General features: G+C 45.9%; 1 protein-coding gene across 8 annotated transcripts; it reads left to right on the forward strand.

Annotated features, from left to right (window-relative positions):
• On the forward strand, positions 1–24,549 carry TCEANC (transcription elongation factor A N-terminal and central domain containing). 8 transcript variants are annotated; one of them, XM_077296726.1, is made up of 3 exons: positions 1–201; positions 20,959–21,114; positions 23,427–24,549. In XM_077296726.1, exon 3 carries the CDS (start codon positions 23,434–23,436, stop codon positions 24,457–24,459), a length of 1,026 nt encoding a protein of 341 aa, XP_077152841.1. In that variant the 5' UTR covers positions 1–201; positions 20,959–21,114; positions 23,427–23,433; the 3' UTR covers positions 24,460–24,549. The 8 variants fall into 8 exon arrangements, with proteins under 8 accessions (XP_077152841.1, XP_077152843.1, XP_077152840.1 ...); XM_077296725.1 differs by having other exon boundaries at positions 71–201; positions 20,959–21,126; XM_077296721.1 differs by having other exon boundaries at positions 71–201; positions 20,959–21,126; positions 23,432–24,549.
• Positions 24,550–25,578: the final 1,029 nt, after the last annotated feature.

Below are 25,578 nucleotides of genomic sequence, written 5' to 3' on the forward strand. Positions count from 1 at the left end.
GACTCTTTATGGTGAGCGGAGCCGAATGAACCGGATCACCAAAAAGAGCCGGACTCCTGCCCGTCACTCCGCTGAGAGGAGTGTGCCAGACTGTGCCTGTGAGAGCGCCACCCCTCCACCGAGGCCCTCCCAGCATGTGAGGCCAGAGAGCCATCATGGCTGAGGGAACAGGAAGCAGCAGGGAGGAGGAGGAACATGCCGGTCAGTAGCACCTCTGGGGACCTCCGACCACCCCTGAGCCCCCATGCCGCTGCTATTACAATGCTCAGCAGACTGGTAATGAACACAGCAGCTGTGCACGGCAATAGCAGGGATCACTGGCAGCGCTGCAGGGTGAGGGCAGCATCCAGGCCGCCCTGCTATAGTGGGCACTCAGTCGTGCCCCTCCCCCACCATCAGCAGTTCCTCTCTGCCTCCTGTAACTATTTCACCGCCAGTGCCTGCTCTCTGCTCTGCAGTCTTTGTAGGTCACTAGGGAATATTCTTACTGCAGTATTTCTCGCCCATGTAATGTTTGTGTTAAACACTAACAGCGCACGATCATGTGCTATTTAATGGAAATGTTCCCAGATCTGTTATAATGGGGCTGGGAATACATTTAATGTGCCCATAGGAGTGTAAGTTGTGAATCTGAACACACCAGGGTCCCACAGCTGTATGTTGTCCATCTGAGAAAACCAGTCCTATTAGGGTATGTGTCCACGTTCAGGATTGCATCATAATTTGGTCAGGATTTTACGCAGGTAAAATCTGCACCTGAGGTCACTGGCAGGTCACCTGCATTGTTCTTGTGTTGTTTCAGCACTGTAAGGACATGCTGCGTTCTTAAAAGACGCGCCACATGTCCGGTTCCGCATGCGTCTTTTAGTGCATAGTGGAGACGGGACTTCATGAAATCCCCTCCACTATGCTGTAACATCTGGACACTGCGGGCTTGATGCTGCGGCTCAACGCAGTGTCAAACACGCAGCGTTTCCTGAACGGAACGTGGAAACATACCCTTAGGGTGCGTGTCCATGTTCAGGATGGCCAGCGGTTTGGACAGAGCGGAAAACCCGCTTTGTCCCCTTCTGGAGACACGATGATGCCTGATGTGTTCATTGCACAGATCCGGAATTATCGCACCCCTCACATAGGGCCCTGTGATATACCTTGCGGCGGCGCAGCATCGCCGCAAGGTAAACGGACATGCTGTGTTTTAAAAAGATGCTCTGCATGTCCGGAATCGCAGGGCCGCCTGGTGCGTGTTACCATGCATAGTGGAGATGGGATTTCATAAAATCCCCTCCACTATGCTGTAACATCTGGACGCTGCGGGTTGAACGCTGCGGCTCTACGCAGCATCCAATCCGCAGCTATTCCGGATGTAATGCGGCCCGTGGACACGCACCCTAAGGCTACTTTCATACTTTCACACTAGCGTCGGGCCGACGTACCGACGCTAGCAGTGAAAGTGCTGCACAACGGGGGCAGCGGATGCTGTTTTTCCACGCATCCGCTGCCCCATTGTGAGGTGCGGGGAGGTGGAGGCGGAGTTCCGGCCACGCATGCGCGGTCAGAAATGGCGGACCGTTGGCACAAAAAAACATTACATGTAAGGTTTTTAGCTGCCGGCGGTCCGCCAAAACACGACGCAACCGTCGCACAACGGTTGCAACGTGTGTGCATACGTCGCAATGCGTCGCCAATGTAAATCTATGGGGAAAAAACGCATCCTGCAGACAACTTTGCAGGATGCGTTTTCTCGCCAAAACGACGCATTGCGACGTATGCAAAAAAACGCTAGTGTGAAAGTAGCCTAACTCTAAATAGACTGGGATTCAGTTTCTGGGAGAAAAAAAAACCAAGTTTCTCCATTTTTTATCCACAGACCCATAAACATGAATGGGCGAGTGCTGTCTGATCGGAGGCAAATTGTGCATGTCCGATCTTTTTCCTCTGACCACTCTGTCCAAGGGAAAATTCAGATGTGCACCACCTCATTGAATAACATTAGTCCAAACGTGATCCGATGTTTTGACGGATCGGACTCAGACCAAAACTATGGTCCTGCAATACTGTTCCCAGGCCCAAGGAAGTCTTTCCATTGCTGCTCCGATCTTTGACAGGCTGCAGGGTTAACGTCATATATCTTCATCACTGCTGCAGCCAACCACGGTTCAGCGTCTCATGGCGTCTACGTTGGCAGAGAGGGCGCACTGTAGTCATCATGTCACCGCTGTCGTCTGCCAACAAAGACTAGAGCGGCGGCGCATCGCTGGCCCATGAATATTGGTGGGGTCATCAATTTCATAAGCTGCACACCTATGGATAAGTCATCATTATTCCCAATCTGTGTGTGGGTTCAGTTAATGGCAGAGAATTGTCCCATTCTGATCAGCTTTTGTGACTGAGAATCTGACATTCAGTGTATGAGGGCCAGTTAGAAAGGGATTTCACACAAAAGCTATTCTCTTGCAACTAATCTGCTTTTTTTATCCTCAAAAATGAAGGTTGTTGGAGTGTGCCTAAAGGCCCCGTCTCACATAGCGAGATCGCTAGCGAGATCGCTGCTGAGTCACAAGTTTTGTGACGCAACAGCGACCTCAGTAGCGATCTCGCTATGTGTGACACGTACCAGCGATCAGGCCCCTGCTGCGAGATCGCTGGTCGTGTCAGAATGGCCTGGACCTTTTTTTGGTCGTTGAGGCCCCGCTGACATTGCTGAATCGGTGTGTGTGACACCGATCCAGCGATGTCTTCACTGGTAACCAGGGTAAATATCGGGTTACTAAGCGCAGGGCCGCGCTTAGTAACCCGATGTTTACCCTGGTTACCAGCGTAAATGTAAAAAAAAAAAAACAGTACATACTCACCATCTGTTGCCCGTCAGGTCCCTTGGCGTCTGCTTCCTGCTCTGACTGAGCCGCCGTAAAGTGAGAGCACAGCAGTGATGTCACCGCTGCGCTCTGCTCTCACTGTACGGCACTCAGTCAGAGCAGGAAGCAGACGGCAAGGGACCTGACGGACACCGAAAGGCGAGTATGTACTGTTTGTTTTTTTTGGTAACCAGGGTAAACATCGGGTTACTAAGCGCGGCCCTGCGCTTAGTAACCCGATGTTTACCCTGGTTACCCGGGTGCTGCAGGGGGACTTCGGCATCGTTGAAGACAGTTTCAACGATGCCGAAGTCGTTCCCCTGATCGTTGGTCGCTGGAGAGAGCTGTCTGTGTGACAGCTCCCCAGCGACCACACAGCGACCACACAGCGACGCTGCAGCGATCAGCATCGTTGTCTGTATCGCTGCAGCGTCGCTGTGTGAGACGGGGCCTTAAGTGTTAGGCTGGTTTCACATCTGCGTCTGTGTACGCAGCGTTTCATCCGCATAGATCTGCATGCGTCCTGCGTACATATCTTTAACATGGTGTACGCAGGGACATGCATTTGGATGTGTTTGTCTGCGGATGCGTGTGCATGCGTTGTTTCTCGATGTGCGGCGGGGTCCAGCGAACGCAACATGTTGCATTTTTGGAAGCGTCAAAAATTCGTCAAATATGCGCAGACATGCGCTTGCGGGTGAGTGCGTTAAAAAACCACATTACTGTCTATGGGAATGCATGCGTACGTATGTCCTTGTGTACGCTTGCGTTCGATGCGTTTGTGTTCTTCGGGCTGCGCATATCTAGGAACCGATTGAGACACGCCCTCCTGGAAATATCAAATGCATGCGCATAAAAAAACCGCAAACACAGGCAACAAACGCATACAAATGCATGCACACGCAGCGTTTTTTTGCCGCCATGCATAAGCTGATGCTGATAAAAATGCTGCGTTAGCATGCATTTGCATGTGTTTTTGCATACGTTTGTGGATGATACCCTGCGTACATAGACGCAAATGTGAAACTAGCCTTAGAGGGCCTCTGTCAACACCCAATGACTGTTCAACCAAGTACAGGTGCTCGGTCCTTCATGGCAGGGCCAATCTATATAATTACCTTAAATTGTCTGTCATCCACTTCCATCTGGACGTCCTCACATCCCACAATCCACTGCGCCGAACCGGAAGTACGCCGACCGCCATATTGGAGTACACAAGTGATGGGTATTCCAATATGGCACCCGCTGGTGGTACCAGGCCCTTGCGCAGTACCACTAGCGGGTCATCACCGGACCCCCACTGCTGGGACACCGCGCACACATCACACTGCTCACACACCTCACACTGCGCACCTCACTGCCCACAACAAATTCCGAGCGAAAAACTACAACTTCTGATAATGCTAGCGGCGGCGGCCATGTTGGCGGGACAGAGTGCAGATCGCCGATCACATGGATGAGAGCAGGCACGGCAGATGGATCCCGGAGATGCTGCTCTCCGCCCTGCTGATCTCGGGGATCCTGAGTGCGGAGGTGCAGATTGAGGCCTGATGTTATCGCATCGGGAAGGTGGTGACGTGCCAATGGGGGAAGGTTTTGCAGCATGCCACCATCGGCACGTCACCACCCTCCCAATGCGATAGCATCGGGCCTCCATCTAGTAATTTATATTCACCTTCCCGCCTGCTTGTTGTCCCTCAGTCTCCACCTCCCTCGTCTTTGATTGACAGCTCTGACTTCATAGAGCTACAGAAGGGAGGAGATAGATGGAAACTGACCCGGTGAGAATGTGTATATAAATGATTGGTCCCAACTTGAAGCACCAGTACTTAATGTGAACAGTCATTGTGTGCTGACAGGGTCCCTTTAAAGGCAGTGGAGGGATTCAGGGGGTTCACCTGGGTTCCATAGAGCCACATGTTAAAATTGCAGGCGGTTCCACAAAGCGGTTCAGGAGTCCTGACTGACACATTTTGGTGCCTCTTCAACCACCACTGTGAATGCCTCATTGGCCCTCGATGGTACCTTGTCACCAATTTTGTGCCTCTTTGGTGGTGCCGCCTCACACACCTAATGCCTCTGTGGTCCTAGTTTTACCTCTCTAAGAGGGCTATTACTCCATCTGGCCTAAGCCCTTTTTTGAGGATTTTATAAAGCTTTGGAAATTTGCACCAACTATTGGATAGCCCCTTTCAATGTTCCTAAAGCGTCTAGTAAAAGAGCATACTTACCTCCTAAGGACGCTGCTCTCCGAGTGCTGTGTACGTCGCAATATCGTAACATTGTTATGTGAGTGCTGTAGTGTATCAGCATCCACTGATTAGCTGCAGCTCTTGGAGCAGTGGGTAAGTATACTCTATTAACCAGACACAGGTAGGTACAATGAAAGGGGTTGTCCGAGAGTGAACGACCTTTTTAGCTATATGTGATGACATTTTGACTGCTTAGGCCAGAGATAAGGTGCAGCGTACAGGAGAGGGGACAGGTGGACGGGTGCTCATCAGGTTCCTTTAGTACTAATTTTCAAAACTTTAGAAAAATTCTTTAATACTGTACGCCATACTAAGAAGTAAATGGAATGTGTACTTAACAGGAGGCAATGAGACCGGTGAAGGTACAGGTTGGGTAAGAAGGGGAAAATGCCTTAACTTTTAGTTACCCTTCTATTTTGTGATTGAGGAAAGCGTGCGTAAAAATGGATGTGGCTAACAAAATGGGCGTGGTATTCAAATGGGGTCTGTTTTTTAAATGGGGGAGTGGTTTCCAAACACAAACGGGGATCCTGTTGTTAAAAATTTTAATCGTACCCCTGGTTAAAGGGTTGTCAAGGCTTGCTGTCTTGCTGTACTGACGACCATCTATAGGATATGTTATCAAAATCAGATTAGTGGGTCCGGCACCCTCACAGATCAGCTGTTTGCGAGTACAATGTGAGAAACTCACGCATCAAGTCCCGGCACTGCCACCGGAGCATTCAGCTGCATAGAAATACATTCAGCCACACACTCCGGTCCCGAGTGCCGCCGGCAGTGCCGGGTATTGATGCGAGCGACTCGCATTGAACTCGCAAGTGTGACCGCGGCCTAATAGTTAAAGACTGGACACCCCTTTAATGTATCTGACTAATGTTCGGCCACACTGACTGCAGTTGTGCATGCAAATAATAAAGATCCCCTGCTGACAGCTCCCTTTGCAATTGTCGATCAATGACGTCCCAGATGTGCTGGGGGTGGGAGACAAGTCCAGGGACTCTGCAGGCCATGGTAACATGTTTAGGCCGTGCAGGCTGCTCATAGTAACACAAGCAACATATGGCCTGGCATTGTTGTGCTGAAAAATGGCTCCTGGGACATTTGGGAGAAGGAAGACATACCACTGGTTCTATACCAATTTAATGTAACACCGAGCTGTTATTATACCTGGAATGAAGACTAGAGGGGTCCATAAATTATACCACACCACACACTAATCCAAGTAATAGGACCTGTGTGATGTTCCCTATTGAAGGTCTCTTCATGGCTTTGGCCATGTGGACTCTAGACCAACCTTCGGTTATAATTGTATCCAATACAAGGGCGGGACTCATTGCTGGAGAGGGTAGACGTCCATTCCAGCCTTCATCACCATCTTTCTCTGTACTATGATAGCTATGGAGAGCAGTTGGGTGAGGTCAATGAAGGTCCTTTATGAGGGAACAGGGGCATAATGGTCACGATCTCAAGGACTACAACTGCGTCCAAAGTGATAGGGGGCCCACTTGGATATTCGGGTAGACAGTGCTTTTAACTATACCTATGTTTTACCCTTCGCCATGACAGCACCCACTGGAGAGATAGGGATCCGCCCCAAGGAACAGGAAACCTACAGAGACATAAAAGGGGGCGGTCCCCCTCTCCTCAGTTTAGGTTTCCTGTTCCCAGGGGACAGGATCTCTGAGAAGACTACAGAAGATCATACCTGGGCTAGGAGCATCCGCCTGTGCGGTTTCTGCGGGAACGGCAGGGGATGCAGTCCAGATGCAGCGTCGGGGGAGACTCCGTTAGACGGCTCCCTCCTCGTCTGTCCGGCATGTGGGATGGCTGAGTCCGGGGGAGACGCCGCCGATTCCACAGAGCAACACTGCAGAGGTGCGGCCTTGAAGAGGCTCCAGACGCGGACCAGCAGGTAAAGGGTCCGGGATCTGCGGCACAGCTGCAGCGGCAGCCGGTACACCGCTCCATAGTGCAGGCCGGGATAAGATGGCGGCCGCACATGCGTGGAGCGGTGTAAGAATCCCCAGAATGACCCGGAGGTAGAGGAACACTTCCGGGTCACTCACACAGCGGTGGGGGAAAGCGCGGTTTCGCGCATGCGCAGTACACCGCTGTGGAAGAAAAAAAAAAAAAAAAAAAAAAAAGAAGTTTACTGACCGGATCTTGGCCTATAAAAAGGGGGAAGTTGCAAACGCACAGGCGATGCAACATGTCATCCCCAGGCAAAACAGTGGACCCAGCTGGTGAGCCAGCCAGCAGAAGGTCCTCAGATGCCAGCCACAGGAGTGAGACCAAGGATTCAAGATCCAGAAAGTCGCAGCCTCCTATTTCGGTACCGTACAGCTTCACTGGGTGAGTGTAATTTCCCCTCTGCCTATAAAGCTGACACCCTTTTCCACAAATGTCTTCTTCTCCCAGGCCAAAAAGAGACAGAAATCTAAGCACAAACAGTGTGCATTATGTGACGAGCCTCTCCCAGATTCCCACCCCAAAAAACTCTGCAATCAATGTATGGCGGAAACAATGCAGAGTCCATCTATGTCGGTCACAGATATACGGGCCATAATTAGAGAGGAATTACAGGCCATCTCACAAGCCAGTACCCCCCCTAAAAGATCCGGGAAAGAAAAGGCTATATCCAGCTCTGAGTCCGAGGAGGAAGGCGTTATCCACTCAGACTCCTCGCAGGCATCATCCTCTTCCTCAACTCATTCCGACATTGAGGGTCGAGCTTGTTTTCCCCTTGATGGGGTGGACAACCTAGTAAAATCCATCAGGAATACTATAGGTTGTGAGGATGCAAAAGACGACCAAACTGCACAAGACATCATGTTTGCAGGGTTGGCAGAGAGGAAGAGAAGAGCATTCCCAGTAATTCCTGCGGTTAAGGCACTGATAAAGAGGGAGTGGGAGAAACAGGACCAGAGAGGTTTTCTCCCGTCAGCCTCCAAAAGGAAGTACCCCTTTAATGATGAGGAGTTAATTTCATGGACTAAAATCCCTAAGGTGGACGCTGCAGTCGCCTCCACCTCAAAACAGTCAGCTCTACCAGTCGAGGATGCGGGCCTACTTTCTGATCCTCTAGATCGGAAGGCAGAATCGTCACTAAAACGATCATGGGAGGCTTCCACGGGCATATTTAAACCATCAATTGCCAGTACATGCACTGCTAGATCCATGCTTGTTTGGATTGATCAGCTGGATCAACAGATCGAACAGGGGGTCTCCAGACAAAAATTGCGGGATGCGATACCACTAATTAGAGGTGCAGCAGCATTCATGGCCGATGCTTCAGCTGACTCTCTTCGCCTTGCAGCAAGATCAGCCGGTCTGATTAATAATGCCAGACGTGCGTTATGGATGAAGGGGGATACGCAGTCAAAGGCTAAGATCTGTGCTATTCCGTGTGAGGGTGAGTTTTTGTTTGGGAAAGCATTAGACGAGATCCTCAAAAAAGCAAAAGAGAGGAAAAAAGCCTTCCCTGACCCCTCAATTCCTTTCTATAGGAAGACCTTTAGGAAGAGGCCGTTCGGGAAAAGAACACAAACTGAAAGATCGTCACGATGGGCCACAAGAGAGGGAAAACAGGGTGGCACTATGTTTAAAGGCCCCCCCTTCCGTAGAGACAATAAATTCTGAAACACCAGACACCCCAGTAGGGGGTAGGTTAAAATTTTTCTTTCCCCAATGGCGAAAAATCACGTCAAGTTCCTGGGTGCTAAATATTATTAAGGAAGGAATGAAAATAGAATTCCTCCAAGTTCCCCATGATTCCTTTATTTTAACAGCCCTTTCCTCACCAGTGCAACAGAAGGCCCTTGAACTGGAAATTAGAAGTCTTATAGTTAATTTTTTTTTAGTTAGGGTACCAAAGGGACAAGAGGGTAAAGGGTTCTACTCTCCGTTATTTTTAATCCCTAAACCCGATGTTTCATTTCGAACAATTATAAATCTTAAAAAACTCAATACGTTTATTAAAAATTATACGTTTAAAATGGAGTCTATTAGATCGGCCATTAAGCTCCTTTTCCCAAATTGTAGAATGGGCGGCATTGATTTAAAAGATGCCTACTACCATCTCCCTATCCATAGTAGGTATCAAAAATACTTAAGAGTGGCAGTAACTCTTGAGGGGGAGATTCATCATTTCCAGTATACAGCCATGCCCTTCGGTCTCTCCACGGCACCCAGGATCTTCACGAAGGTAATGTTAGAAGTAATGGCCTACCTTCGCCAGAGAGACACATTAATCATTCCCTACTTAGATGATTTTTTAGTTGTAGGAAATTCGTCCCTTCAGTGTGCGGAACGATTAGCTGACACTGTCTCGTCCTTAGAAAGCCTGGGCTGGATCGTCAACTATAAAAAATCCAGACTCATCCCACTCTCTCTTCAGACATTTTTGGGGTTTAATCTAGATTCCATAAAGCAAAAATGTCTACTTCCCCAAGAAAAAATATCTCTTATAGAGGGTAAAATAGTGGCGGCCATTCACAAACCTCAAATGTCCCTGAGAGCAGGAATGTCCTTGCTAGGATCCCTCTCCTCCTGTACTCCAGCCGTTCAGTGGGCACAACTTCATACCCGAACATTACAACATCAGATACTTCGGGAACAGAGAAAATTTCTGGGGCACCTTGAATCGAAAATAACTTTATCCGAGAAAGTCTTATCCTCCTTAGAATGGTGGCTAGATAAAGACAACCTAGCGGGGGGTGTCCCTTGGGTAATATCTCCATCCCACACGATAACTACGGACGCTAGTCCCCACGGGTGGGGCGCACACATGGGAGATAGATTCTGCCAGGGAACCTGGGATAAGAATGAGGATTTATATTCATCAAACCTAAAAGAATTGAATGCGGTAAACTATGCACTGCGTCAATTTCTCCCACAGCTACGAGGAAGCCACGTCAGAATCTGTTCAGACAACAGTACGACAGTGGCGTATTTAAACAAACAAGGCGGCACAAGATCAGACGCTCTAATGTCTTCCGCAAACAGTACCTTAATCCTGGCCGAAAAGCATCTGTTGTCCCTCTCGGCAGTCCACATCAAAGGAGAGGACAATCAACAAGCGGACTTCCTAAGTCGACACACTCTTCATCAAGGAGAATGGTGTCTCAATCCTCACATTTTCCACAAGATAACATTGTTATGGGGCAAGCCCCAAATAGACCTGTTCGCTACAAAACAAAACAAACAAGTCCAGAAATTCGCATCTCGGTCCCGTGCAGATCACCCGGACATTCTAGATGCTCTTCAAACACCCTGGCAATTCAAGCTAGCGTACGCTTTCCCTCCGATAATTCTGCTTCCACAAGTAATACGGAAGATCAGGGAAGAGCAGGCCAGGATAATACTGATAGCGCCATTCTGGCCCAAGAGACCATGGTTCTCGTGCCTGCGGTCAATGTCGGTGACGGATCCTTGGGTCCTTCCCTCAATCCCAAACCTTCTCTCTCAGGGACCTTTCTTCCACCCTCAGGTGGACAGCCTCCACCTGACGGCCTGGAATTTGAAAGGCAGATATTAAATTCCAGGGGGTTTTCAAAAGGCCTAATTGATACACTCCTGCTTAGCAGGAAACCATCTACAACAAAAATTTACACCAAAGTATGGAAGAGGTTTCTACAGTTCCATACTAGTTCAAACCCCTCTGAAGTCCCAATAAAATCTATACTAGAATTTCTACAGAAAGGGAAAGAGTTAGGTCTATCAGTTAACACACTAAAGGTCCAGGTGTCCGCTCTGGGTGCCCTCTATGGCCATAATATTGCTGGTAATAAATGGGTATCCCGCTTCATCACGGCCTGTGAACGAGTTACTCCTGTCCACATACCTAGGGTAGCTCCTTGGGATCTAAATCTAGTCTTAGACTCTCTAACAGAATCTCCGTTTGAGCCTATAGACACAGCATCTTTAAAACACTTGTCGTTAAAAACAGCCTTCTTAGTAGCCTTAACATCGGCTAGAAGAGTCAGCGACATTCAGGCCTTGTCGATAGATCAACCTTACCTTCTCACATTTCATGACAGACTAATCTTAAAACCGGACCCCTTATACCTTCCTAAGGTAGCAGGGAAGTTCCACAGGTCGCAAGAGATACATCTGCCTACTTTCTTTAAAGACCCCTCTACTCCTGAAGAACAAAAATTCCATACTCTAGACGTCAGGAGAGTAGTTTTGCAATATATTGAGAAAACTAGTAGTTGGAGGCAGAGTAGGGCTCTGTTCATATCCTTCCAGGGCAAAAAGAAAGGATATGGAGTCACAAGAGCAACATTATCCAGGTGGATAAGAGACGCTATCCGGTTGGCCTATTCCATGAAAAATGAAGAACCTCCGGAGGGTATCAAAGCGCATTCCACCAGAGCCATGGCTTCTTCCTGGGCCGAAAAAGGGAACGTGCCAATCGAGGATATATGTAAGGCTGCAACTTGGTTGGCTCCTTCCACTTTATATAATCACTACAGGCTTGACCTGTCTTCCGACTCTGACCTACACTTTGGCAGGACTATCCTCAGCACGGTGGTCCCCCCCTAGGTGTTGGTCTCTGGAAATCTCTCCAGTGGGTGCTGTCATGGCGAAGGGTAAATAGCTGGATTACTTACGGTAATGCTCTTTTAATGAGTCCATGACAGCACCCAGTCACATCCCTCCCTAATAAAAGCCAATGTAATTACTTCTATGAAGTTTATATTCTGATAATACATTGTGATGGTTGACTAACACTGGCGGTCCTCCGGGTACTCTGAAATTAAACTGAGGAGGAGAGGGGGACCGCCCCCTTTTATGTCTCTGTAGGTTTCCTGTTCCTTGGGGCGGATCCCTATCTCTCCAGTGGGTGCTGTCATGGACTGATTAAAAGAGCATTACCGTAAGTAATCCGGCTATTTTTTCATGAAGCGTATATAGTTAACCCCTTCATGACCCAGCCTATTTTGGCCTTAATGACCTTGCCGTTTTTTGAAATTCTGACCAGTGTCCCTTTATGAGGTAATAACTCAGGAACGCTTCAACGGATCCTAGCGATTCTGAGATTGTTTTTTCGTGACATATTGGGCTTCATGTTAGTGGTAAATTTAGGTTGATAATTTTTTAGTTTATTTGTGAAAAAAAACGGAAATTTGGCGAAAATTTTGAAAATTTCGCAATTTTCACATTTTGAATTTTTATTCTGTTAAACCAGAGAGTTATGTGACACAAAATAGTTAATAAATAACATTTCCCACATGTCTACTTTACATCAGCACAATTTTGGAAACAAATTTTTTTTTTGCTAGGAAGTTATAAGGGTTAAAATTTGACCAGTGATTTCTCATTTTTACAACAAAATTTACAAAACCATTTTTTTTAGGGACCACCTCACATTTGAAGTCAGTTTGAGGGTTCTATATGGCTGAAAATACCCAAAAGTGACACCATTCTAAAAACTGCACCCCTCAAGGTGCTCAAAACCACATTCAAGAAGTTTATTAACCCTTCAGGTGTTTCACAGCAGCAGAAGCAACATGGAAGGAAAAAATGAACATTTAACTTTTTAGTCACAAAAATGATCTTTTAGCGAATTTTTTTTTATTTTCCCAAGGGTAAAAGGAGAAACTGGACCACGAACGTTGTTGTCCAATTTGTCCTGAGTACGCTGATACCTCATATGTGGGGGTAAACCACTGTTTGGGCGCACGGCAGGGCTCGGAAGGGAAGGAGCGCCATTTGACTTTTTCAATGAAAAATTGGCTCCAATCTTTAGCGGACACCATGTCGCGTTTGGAGAGCCCCCGTGTGCCTAAACATTGGAGCTCCCCCACAAGTGACCCCATTTTGGAAACTAGACCCCCCAAGGAACTTATCTAGAAGCATAGTGAGCACTTTAAACCCTCAGGTGCTTCACAAATTGATCCGTAAAAATGAAAAAGTACTTTTTTTTCCACACAAAATTTCTTTTAGCCTCAATTTTTTCATTTTCACATGGGCAACAGGATAAAATGGATCTTAAAATTTGTTGCACAATTTCTCCTGAGTACACCGATACCTTACATGTGGGGGTAAACCACTGTTTGGGCACATGGTAAGGCTCGGAAGGGACAGAGCGCCATTTGACTTTTTGAATGAAAAATTATCTCCATCGCTAGCGGACACCATGTCACGTTTGGAGAGCCCCTATGTGCCTAAACATTGGAGCTCCCCCACAAGTGACCCCATTTTGGAAACTAGACCCCCCAAGGAACTTATCTAGAAGCATAGTGAGCACTTTAAACTATCAGGTGCTTCACAAATTGATCCGTAAAAATGAAAAAGTACTTTTTTTTTCACACAAAATTTCTTTTAGCCTCAATTTTTTCATTTTCACATGGGCAATAGGATAAAATGGATCCTAAAATTTGTTGGGCAATTTCTCCTGAGTACGCCGATACCTCATATGTGGGGGTAAACCACTGTTTGGGTGCACGGCAAGGCTCAGAACGGGAGGCGTGCCATTTGACTTTTTGAATGGAAAGTTAGCTCCAATCGTTAGCGGACACCATGTCGCGTTTGGAGAGCCCCTGTGTGCCTAAACATTGGAGCTCCCCTACAAGTGAGCCCATTTTGGAAACTAGACCCCCCAAGGAACTTATCTAGAAGCATAGTGAGCACTTATAACCCCCAGATGCTTCACAGAAGTTTATAACGCAGAGCCGTGAAAATAAAAAATAATTTTTCTTTCCTCAAAAATGATTTTTAGCCCAGAATTTTTTATTTTCCCAAGGGTAATGGGAGAAATTGGACCCCAAATGTTGTTGTCCAGTTTGTCCTGAGCACGATGATACCCCATATGTGGGGGTAAACCACTGTTTGGGCGCACGGCAGGGCTCGGAAGGGAAGGCACGCCATTTGGCTTTTTGAATGGAAAATTAGCTCCAATCATTAGCGGACATCATGTCGCGTTTGGAGAGCCCCTGTGTGCCTAAACATTGGAGCTCCCGCACAAGTGACCCCATTTTGGAAACTAGACCTCTCAAGGAACTTATCTAAATGTGTGGTGAGCACTTTGAACCCCCAAGTGCTTTACAGAAATTTATAACGCAGAGCCATGAAAATAAAAAATAATTTTTCTTTTCTCAAAAATGATTTTTTAGCCCACAATTTTCTATTTTCCCAAGGGTAACAGGAGAAATTGGACCCCAAAAGTTGTTGTCCAGTTTCTCCTGAGTACGCTGATACCCCATATGTGGAGGTAAACCACTGTTTTGGCACACGTCGGGGTTAGGAAGGGAAGTAGTGATGTTTTGAAATGCAGACTTTGATGGAATGCTCTGCAGGTGTCAGGTTGCGTTTGCAGAGCCCCTGATGTGCCTAAACAGTAGGAACTCCCCACAAGTGACTCCATTTTGGAAACTAGACCCCCAAGGGAACTTATCTAGATGTGTGGTGAGCACTTTGAACCCCCAAGTGCTTCACAGAAGTTTATAACGCAGAGCCGTGAAAATAATAAATGTGTTTCCTTTCCTCAAAAATATTTTTTTAGCCCAGAATTTTTTATTTTTGCAAGGGTAACAGGAGAAATTTGACCCCAAAAGTTGTTGTCCAGTTTCTCCTGAGTACGCTGATACCCCATATGTGGGGGTAAACCACTGTTTGGGCACATGCCGGGGCTCGGAAGGGAAGTAGTGACGTTTTGGAATGCAGACTTTGATGGAATGGTCTGCGGGCATCATGTTACGTTTGCAGAGCCCCTGATATGCCTAAACAGTAGAAACCCCCCATAAGTGACCCCATTTTGGAAACTAGACCCCCCATGGAACTTATCTAGATGTGTGGTGAGCACGTTCAACCCCCAAGTGCTTCACAGAAGTTTACAACGCAGAGCCGTGAAAATAAAAAATAATTGTTCTTTCCTCAAAAATTATGTTTTAGCAAGTAATTTTTTATTTTTGCAAGGGTAACAGGAGAAATTGGACCCCAACAGTTGTTGCCCAGTTTGTCCTGAGTACGCTGGTACCCCATATGTGGGGGTAAACCACTGTTTGGGCGCACGTTGGGGCTTGGAAGGAGAGGGAGCACCATTTGACTTTTTGAACGCAAGATTGGCTGGAATCAATGGTGGCGCCATGTTGCGTTTGGAGACCCCTGATGTGCCTAAACAGTGGAAACCCCTCAATTCTAACTTCAACACTAACCCCAACACACCCCTAATCCTAATCCCAACTGTAGCCATAACCCTAACCCCAACACACCCCTAACCACAACCCTAACCCCAACACACCCGTAACCCTAATTCCAACCCTAATCCTAACCCTAATCCCAACCTTAACCTTAATCCCAACCCTAACCACAACTGTAACGCCAACACACCCCTAACCCTATCCGTAACCCTAACCACAAGCCTAATCTTAACCCTATTTCCAACCCTAGCCCTAATTCCAACCCTAACTCTTATTCCAACCCTAACCCTAAGGCTATGTGCCCACGTTGCGGATTCGTGTGAGATTTTTCCACACGATTTTTGAAAAATCTGCAGGTAAAAGGCACTGCGTTTTACCTGCGGATTTACAGCGGATTTCCAGTGTTTTTTTGTGCGGATTTCACCTGCGGATTCCTATTGAGGAACAGGTGTAAAACGCTGCGGAATCCGCACAAAGAATTGACATGCTGCGGAAAATACAACGCAGCGTTTCTGCACGGAATTTTCCGCACCATGGGCACAGCGGATTTGGTTTTCCATAGGTGTACATGGTACTGTACACCTGATGGAAAACTGCTACGAATTCGCAGCGGCCAATCCGCTGCGGATCCGCGGCCAATCCGCTGCAGATCCGCGGCCAATCCGCTGCGGATCCGCTGCGGATCCGCGGCCAATCCGCTGCGGATCCGCTGCGGATCCGCAGCCAAATCCGCACTGTGTGCACATGCCATAACCCTAACCCTACCCCTAACCCTACCCGTAACCCTAACCCTAACCCTACCCCTAACCCTAACCCTAGTGGAAAACGAAAAAAAAAAAAAAAAAATATTTTCTTTATTTTATTATTGTCCCTACCTATGGGGGTGATAAAGGGGGGGTTAATTTATTATTTTTTTTATTTTGATCGCTGTGATAGAACCTATCACAGCGATCAAAATGTACTTTTAACGAATCTGCCGACTGGCAGATTCGGCGGGCGCACTGAGCATGCGCCCGCCATTTTGGAAGATGGCGGCGCCCAGCGAGGAGGCGGACGGACACCGGGAGCCTCGGTGAGTATAAGGGGGGGAGATCGGGGCACGGGGGGGGCGTCGGAGCACAGGGGGGTGGCATAGCAGCACGGGGGGAGCGGGCAGGAGCACGGGGCAGCGGAGCACAGGACCGAGGGGACCGGACCCCATAACGGAGCATTGGGGGGGCGATCGGTGGGGGGGGGGGGTCACATTAGTGTTTCCAGCCATGGCCGATGATATTGCAGCATCGGCCATGGCTGGATTGTAATATTTCACCAGTTTTTCAGGTGAAATATTACAAATCGCTCTGATTGGCAGTTTCACTTTCAACAGCCAATCAGAGCGATCGTAGCCACGGGGGGGTGAAGCCACCCCCCCTGGGCTGAAGTACCACTCCCCCTGTCTCTGCAGATCGGGTGAAATCGGAGTTAACCCCTTCACCCGATCTGCAGGGACGCGATCATTCCATGACGCCACATAGGCGTCATGGGTCGGATTGGCAGGGGTTTTCATGACGCCTACGTGGCGTCATGGGTCGGGAAGGGGTTAAACACTATGGCGGAGCAGCAAGACCTCTATGTTCTCTGCTGCATCACTAGCTCTGGTACGTCACAAGCCTAAAGTCTACAACCGATCAGAGCTTGGGAGTACGTAAAGGAAAGGGATAACTTCCAAAGGTGAGACAACCGATTTAAGTAGGCGGTGAGGTACATGACCAAGTAAGGCAAAATTCTCTGAAGTGTGCTTTTCAAGTGGTTGGTCCTCTGCATATCTAGCCCAGACTAAATGAGCCCTTTAGCTAATCTGTCTGATTAGCTCTATAACATGCGATCTCCAGGTATAAGCATCATGCTTGATGTGACAGGTTCACCTGGGGTTTCAGCTTCTGGAAGGTACTTATGTGATTATCCTTGGAAGCCACTACTGAGCTTCATTAGGACTGATCCCGCAAACCATTTATTATAAAATACCGCTCCCTGCTGGTGAATGCTTTTAATGCAAATATTATTTATATGGGGAAGTGGGACCTGTGACTATGTACTGCACTATAATATAAGACTAATGTAAAAAAAAAATATGAAAACAAATTGCAAATGAATATAACAGAAATAGGAGTGGCAAGATGGGAAAAAAACAAATGGAAAAGTTTGATATTAGGCCAGAAATGTCTGGCTTCCTAAATTGTATTTTTGTGGATGCATATAAATATACCTGTATACAAATTTCCATTTTTGCCGGTTAAGGGTATGTGCACACGTTCATGTTTTTTCGCGATAAAAACGCTATAAAAACTCATTAAAAACGCATACATTATGCATCCTATCATTTAGAATGCATTCTGCATGTTTTGTGCACACGGTGCTTTTGTTTCCGCGAAAAAAACGCATCGCGGTAAAAAAAGCAGCATGTTCATTAATTGTGCGGATTTTCCGTGTTTTTCCCACTGTTCTATGCATTGGGAAAAACCGCAAAAAAATGCACAAAAAACGAGTCAAAAATGCGAAAAAAATTGCGAAAAAAACGCATGTGAATTTCTGGCAGAAATGTCCGTTTTTTTGTCAGGAAAATTTCTGCAAGAAATCCTGGCGTGTGCACATACCCTTAATCTATTTCTGTAACATCAGAGCCGCACAGTAACAAGTTATGGTAAAATCGCTGGATTATTGAGACTGTGATGTAATGTCAGTGTTTCCATCTGGGAATTAACCCCTTCATGACCTTGGGATTTTCCGTTTTTGTTTTTTGCTCACTTTCTTCCCAGAGCCTTAACTTTTTTTATTTTTCCTTCAATATGAGGGCTTGTTTTTTGCGGGACGAGTTGTACTTTTGAATGACACCATTGGTTTTACCATATCTTGTACTGAAAAACTGTAAAAAAAAATTTGTTATTCTTTACCATGTTCATTAAATACTAAAACTGACCTGCCATTATGATTCTCCAGGTCATTTTTTTATTTAGGTGGAAAAAAAGGGCCATTTTCTGAGACCTGTAGCGTCTCCATTTTTCACAATCTGGGGCAGGGTGAGGGCTTTTTTTTGCGCGTTGAGCTGACGGTTTTATTGATACTATTATGGGGTAGATCCGATGTTTTTATCACCTTTTATTGCATATGCGGCAACGAAAAAATGTGATTCCGGCGTTTTGATTTTGTTTCTTTTTTTGTGCCATTTACATATCGGATTAATTTAGCTTATGTTTTGATAGATTGGGCGTTTCTGAACACAGCGATCCCAAATGTGTATTTTTTTATTGTTTTATTTTGAATGGGGCAAAAGGGAGGGCGATTTGAACTTTTATATTTTTTTAATTGTTCTAATATATTTTAAAACATAATTTTTCTATTTTTTACTTGCTTCAGTAGTCCCCTTAGGAGTCTTGAAGCTGCTATCATCCGAACGCTTGTGCTTGACGTAGCAGGGCTTCAGCCCTGCTGTATGTAGTAGAAATTATCAACTCCTATGAACGCCGGCATAGATCTGCAATACTGTACACCCCCAGCCATCATGCCAACCCATCGGCGCCCTGAGATCGTGATGGGGCGCCAGTGGGTGGGGTTTGTGACACACTTCCGGTGACCGCGAGTTAAATGACGCTGTCAGAGATTGACAGCGTCACTTAACATGTTAACAGACACGGGTAGATCGCGATTTCACCCACGGCTGTTAGGGGCACATAACAGTTGATTTGTCATGTTCCTGAATATACTGGAACACGACCTATGATGTACCTATACATCACAGGTCATGAAGGGGCTAAGGTTGGGGTGACTGATAATCGAAAACAATCTGAGTGGATACCCTCGCCTGATGAGTTGGCTGGCATAGACAAATCAAATTCCTGCTACCTGCACACCTCGGTGTCTTTTATCATGCCTTTTTTTTCAAAAGAGACAACAGTATTTGTAATGATCTACAGATGGCCATCTTTCCACTGGCAAAGCACATAGTCTATAAAGTGTGCTTGTTTTCTGCACTAGAGAATGTAGAGAAATGTAAAGGGGTTATCCAGGACAATTTTTTTCTGTAACTACCTGCTTGTTGTGGCCGGCGTTGATCTCTAGTGACATAGTGCGGTCACACACCGCTCCCCCCAGCGATTCAGAGGCGTCTGCTGACTTCATGTCAACAGAGCAGCAGCTTCTCATCTCCTCTGTTGATGGGGTGTCTCTGCCGATGTCATTCTGATTGAGAGCCGGCTCCCCGCTGCCTAACTGCGGGGAGCCGTATGTCAATCAGCATGATAATGGCAGTCTCGCCTCATCGATACAACAACCCAGAAAAAGAAGAGCTGCTCTATTAACGTAGAACAGTTGAATCACCGGCAGGAAGTGGTTGGTGACCATTCTGAGCTGACATTGGGTAAAACAGGCAGGTAGTTGCTTCTGGGAGTCTGTCAGCACAGAATGACTATTCAAACCAAATACAGGCGATTGGTGCACCCATTGCGTGAGCAAATATTTAAGCGCATTTTGCACATTACACATTTCGCTGGCTCTTCAGAGCCAAATCCGTCAACCAAAGAAGAGAACTTGGAGACAGAGGTAAAACAAGTAGGTGGGAAGGCGCACTTAAATGTTTGGCCACTTCAAGGTGCACTGAGCACCAGTAATAATTGGCGCACTCTATGCTGACAGTCTGTTTTTAAAGAGGTTGGCTATGTTCTAGACAAATTTCTAAGTGGCACTAAACTGTTGTGTCCTAACACAAGGAACCATGAATATTCCCCATCCAGTACATGCACCGATGCAGGAGATTTTGCAGCCGGTTTCTGCCCCAGCGCAGAAGTGGATGGAGACAGGAAAGCAGTTATCTGTTGTTATCTGTCTTCAGTATTATGGGCAGAAGCACTGCTGCCATCCACTGTTTCACTGCTGATCCATTGATAGCATTGGCCTTGAAACACAGGGCAATGGGAGTATGTATGATTGGTTATGTCAGTATGCAAGAGTTTAGAGAACTTTTGGAGACCTGGCTGGCAAGTGACCTATCCCTTTAATTTACAATTATTGGCTAGGATGCCTTCAATATATTTGTAGTGTGGTGCATCGCATTCATTTAGCCTGTGCTGTACACTGAAGAGGGGCAATCACCCTGAACAGACTGTAGATGTGTTTCTCCTTCTCTGGTCACAAAGAAAAGCTATTTAAAGGGAATATGACCTAAAAAATGCTGTTTACTAATCTGCAGGTAAATCGCCTTAAAACCCTGTGTAACAGGCTGACTTAGAGTGCGACTACACAGAGAAAATAACATTTTGATCACCGTGTTATCAATATGTAGTGGGTCTCTACTAATCACAGGGGTGCTGCAGGGGACTGATTACATCACAGCTCAGTACAGTGGGAGTGTGGCTGTAACCACTTCCCAGCACTAAGAGTGACAGTTCGCTCTGCCTACACACACTGCAGGGAGGTTGTCATTCACAGTGCCTCGGAGAGAGACGTTACACTGTGATTAAAATGTCATTTTCTATGTAGCAGCACTTCATCAGCTGACTACACAGGGTGATAAAGGCTGTTTATTCGTAGATGAACTCTATATCTGCAGGTAAGTAGCATTTTTCTGATGGCTGGATACCTTTAGAGTGTCAAACATTGACTTGTATGATAGCTACTAAGGTGGTATTTGCAGGACAAAGTAAATGATGTGCATCCTTTTCTCCCATGCAGCACTACTCAGCTGATCTTTTAGAAGAGTATTCACCTGGTGTGGCCAAGAAATGCCCTAGGATGTAGGCCGGATTCAGATGGGCATAGCTCATGTTCCGCATGTGGACTGTAATGGACTGACCACAGGTGTCCTGATCCAAACGCATAGCCACAAAGGTACACAAGGAGGTAAATTCTGTCCGAGACCAGTGGCCAGTTTTTGGCATCGCAATCCATATATAGCTCACCCCGTCCTTGGTTATAGGGAGAGATGTGACTAGCCTGGAGCTGCTCCCTGCATCGCTATAGTTGACTGACAGGTCTCTTGATGTGCGTATACCTCCCAGCATCTGGAATAACCGGGGACAACACTGGACTGGTCACGTCTCTCCCTATGGTTCCTGGCTGGCACTTCAAACTTAATTTTTTTCTGAAATGCTCTGGCAATTTCACAACCAAGATCAGAAATGCCGCCTTTGGTTTGGGCAGCATGGATCAAGTGACAGATTCCCTTTAAGCAGCCATTATATATTATAAAAAAATACTGCGGCGCTGAGTATACAGGTCTCGTATTGCTGCGAATTTAGACAATAACCACTTATTTGTCAAAAAATGTAATATAAAAAATTTATATAAATTTGCGCACAACGAGATCAAAGATAAAGTGGACGTACGTTTAATAGAACAATAAATACATAAACCTGTACACAGACAATCTACAGATATAAGCTTGCACTATTCCCAGAATAAATTCCAACTATAGTAAAGACTCCTAAGCAAAAAATCCACAGTTTGTATGGTAATGATACAACACCGTAAGTTAAACCGAATTGATGTTAATGTCACCAGCAGCCCCTTATTTGTATATAAAAGGACTATAGTAGCGCTGTATCTGTCTGTAGTAATGTGTAACAGCTAGAAAGAGGACAAAGATACTGAATGCCACGCACTTAAAAATAATAGCACAAAAGGAGTATTTCTATGAACTTTGTTTAGCTGAAAACTAATCCCCCACTGTGGAAATGCAACAATAAGGAATAAAAAAAAAACAACAACAATGTCCTTTAAAACTTTTGCATGCAAAAAAAAAAAAAATAAAAAGGAAAAACTGGTGATAATAGTCATGATGCAAGAAGCGGCCACGGCCGGTGGCAAAGCTTCACTAAAAGGGAGGGTAATGAGGCGTACTGCAATCGGATTAAACCGGGTCGGAAATCCGATGCATGTGCGCCACTGGTTGCCTTAAGCAGAACGCTGATAGTGGATAGACGAGAGGTGCTCCTTCCACGTTGCTCTTGCTGATGTAGATGTTCAGCGTCCTGTGTTGTCTGGAGAGTCCCGGCTGCCCGTAGTAGTGGCTGCACGGGGTGATAGCAATCTCCTCACAGTGTGTGATCACAGAGCAGGACCTGCCGTGACATCACCAGTCACGTGATGCAGTGAAAGAAGTTCCAATAGAGTGAACGTGCAGATAGCAGAAAGGACCAATAGTATCCATAGTATTGGTCCTTTCTGCTATCTGAACGTTCACTCTATTGAAACTTCTTTCACTGCGTCACGTGACTGGTGATGTCACGGCAGGTCCTGCTCTGTGATCACACACTGTGAGGAGATTGCTATCACCGCGTGCAGCCACTACTACGGGCAGCCGGGACTCTCCAGACAACACAGGACGCTGAACATCTACATCAGCAAGAGCAACGTGGAAGGAGCACCTCTCGTCTATCCACTATCAGCGTTCTGCTTAAGGTAACCAGTGGCGCACATGCATCGGATTTCCGACCCGGTTTAATCCGATTGCAGTACGCCTCATTACCCTCCTTTTTAGTGAAGCTTTGCCACCGGCCGTGGCCGCTTCTTGCATCATGACTATTATCACCAGTTTTTCCTTTTTATAATATATTTTTTTTTTTGCATGCAAAAGTTTTAAAGGACATTGTTGTTGTTTTTTTTTTATTCCTTATTGTTGCATTTCCACAGTGGGGGATTAGTTTTCAGCTAAACAAAGTTCATAGAAATACTCCTTTTGTGCTATTATTTTTAAGTGCGTGGCATTCAGTATCTTTGTCCTCTTTCTAGCTGTTACACATTACTACAGACAGATACAGCGCTACTATAGTCCTTTTATATACAAATAAGGGGCTGCTGGTGACATTAACATCAATTCGGTTTAACTTACGGTGTTGTATAATTACCATACAAACTGTGGATTTTTTGCTTAGGAGTCTTTACTATAGTTGGAATTTATTCTGGGAATAGTGCAAGCTTATATCTGTAGATTGTCTGTGTACAGGTTTATGTATTTATTGTTCTATTAAACTTACGTCCACTTTATCTTTGATCTCGTTGTGCGCGAATTTATATAAATTTTTTAGCCATTATATATTGCCTGAAATCTATTTGATTTGTAGTAATATTTGATCTCTTCAGGCTAATTCTGCAATTGTCAAGTGATCACTCTTATCACTGTTTTCTTTGTGTCTATCAAGCATAGGAATGTCAGAATCAGAGGGTATTAAGGAGCTGATCTTCAGAGCTCTACAAGTGGAGAGTCTTTTACACCACAGAATGTATGAAGAAATTGAATCCCATCTCTCTTTCTTTGAAGATGCAAAGGTCAATTGTGCAAACCTACAGCAGACTGATGTCATCAGAGTTGTGTACAGAGTACTTAAAAGCTGTCCGCCAGGAGCACTGAGAAAGAAAGCAAAGTGCTTACTCTCCAAATGGAAACTCTTGTACAAAGACAGCTGTCTTCATACCAGCACAGTTCAGGAGAAGTTTATGGGTGAACTAGAGAGGAATGACAATGCAACTGTGGCGCAAGCTCAAGACCGCGCACAAAACCTGACGGGTCTCGAGAGTACAAGTGGTCTTTCCTCTACTGTGACTGAAGAACTAGAGCAAAATCTGAGGTCAAGTTCACAAGTGGTATTCAGTAAGGAGCACAGTGCAGGTACCCAAGATCAGCAGAGAATGAGTGTGGAGGGCTTGAGAAAGAAGTGCCGAGAACTTTTGTATCAGGTTTTAGCTGATCCTTCACAGTGCCATGAGAAAGCCCAGGAGTATGCAAAGGAGCTTGAGGAAAGCATCTACATTCTGTTTGCTGGGAATGAAAAGAAATACAGAAGCTGCATTCGTAGTAAAATTGCCAATCTGAAAAATCCTAAAAATATGCACTTAAAAACTCTTATTTATTCTGGAGCTCTAAACCCCAAGACACTTGCTGAAATGACTGCTCTGGAGATGGCCAGTGAGGATCTCCGAGACCTCCGAGCTAGCTATACGCAGGCTGGTGTCCAGGAGCATCAGCTTCCCCAGCGCACTGATGGAGTCCAGACTAGGAAAATTAAATGTAGAAAATGTGAAAGGTTTAATTGCACGGTAACCATGATTTCCCGAGGGACACTCTTTCTGCCAGGCTGGGTACGTTCCGGGAACCTAGACGAAGAGATGATGACATTTGCCATTTGTAATGAGTGCGGAGAACAGTGGTATCATAGCGGATGGATATGTCTGTGAAATGATTAGGAGCATGTGAACTTTAATATTCTTCAAATTCACCTAGAAGTCTGGGTTGTCAGTGTGAGAATTAAATGGTTAATGTTTTAATCTGTGGTTTCAGTTTTTTCCCCAATATGCTCATAGTTGCCATTTAGGAATAATGATTTGTTATCTGCTTTCTGTACAGGCAATACAGTCTACTGTTACATGTAAGCAGCCATTTAATGGGAATGTACCATCAGAAAATTGCCTGTTTTTTAATCCCTTGTAGATGATCACTGTACATGTACAGGGTAAGTGGGTTATCATTGTTTGGATCGAGTTCAGGCCGTGGGCCTGCTTCTCTGCAGTGAGTGACGGCATCACGTCAGTCTAACCATTTAAATGCTGTCAAGGCACGTAAAACAGGTAGGATTACATGACTGGTAATGCCTCTATACACCGCTGATAACACCAGATCCACCATTCGTATTAGGTGATGTCACAGCCGACCCTGATCCTCCTCCCTTCAAAATGGCATTTCAACACGCTTATTAAATGCTTCAATACTAAAGATAGGGTCTGAGTCAGCCTATTGCAGCCAATGTATATAAAGATTCCCTGAAAGAACAAAAAGTATGTCTCTAGAATGCACCAGGAAAAAAAATACAAAAAAAAATACATTTAACACAAAAACCTGATTTAAACAAATGGTCCGTTTCTGATGACCCGTTCCCTTTAAGGCACGAAAGACCCTGACACTAGTGCTACTCAGTGGGAACCTTATTATCTTTTCCTTAGTAACGGTGCAAGAGTGGAAGATCCAGGACTCCAGCTCCGATCCATCATGCAGTACCATCAGGGAGACATCTGATTAGCTCCACATTTATTCTGCAACCGGACAGCAACCCCAAACATACAATGTCATTATGTTATAGGGAATCTGTCAGTAGGATCAACCGTCTTAAGCCATTTAGATTGGCATGTAGATCATAGGAAGCTGAATAAAATGATATCTGTGATCTGATGTCTTATTCCAGAGAGATCCACCTTTTTTATATATGTAAATGAGCTTTCCAGACTGTGGGGTGGATACTGATCTGCATAACATATTATTCAGGTTGCTATGACATGAATGCCCATATAGACTGCTTAGGA

This window comes from Ranitomeya variabilis, chromosome 3 (genome assembly GCF_051348905.1).
Source record: "Ranitomeya variabilis isolate aRanVar5 chromosome 3, aRanVar5.hap1, whole genome shotgun sequence".
Taxonomy (NCBI): domain Eukaryota; kingdom Metazoa; phylum Chordata; class Amphibia; order Anura; family Dendrobatidae; genus Ranitomeya; species Ranitomeya variabilis.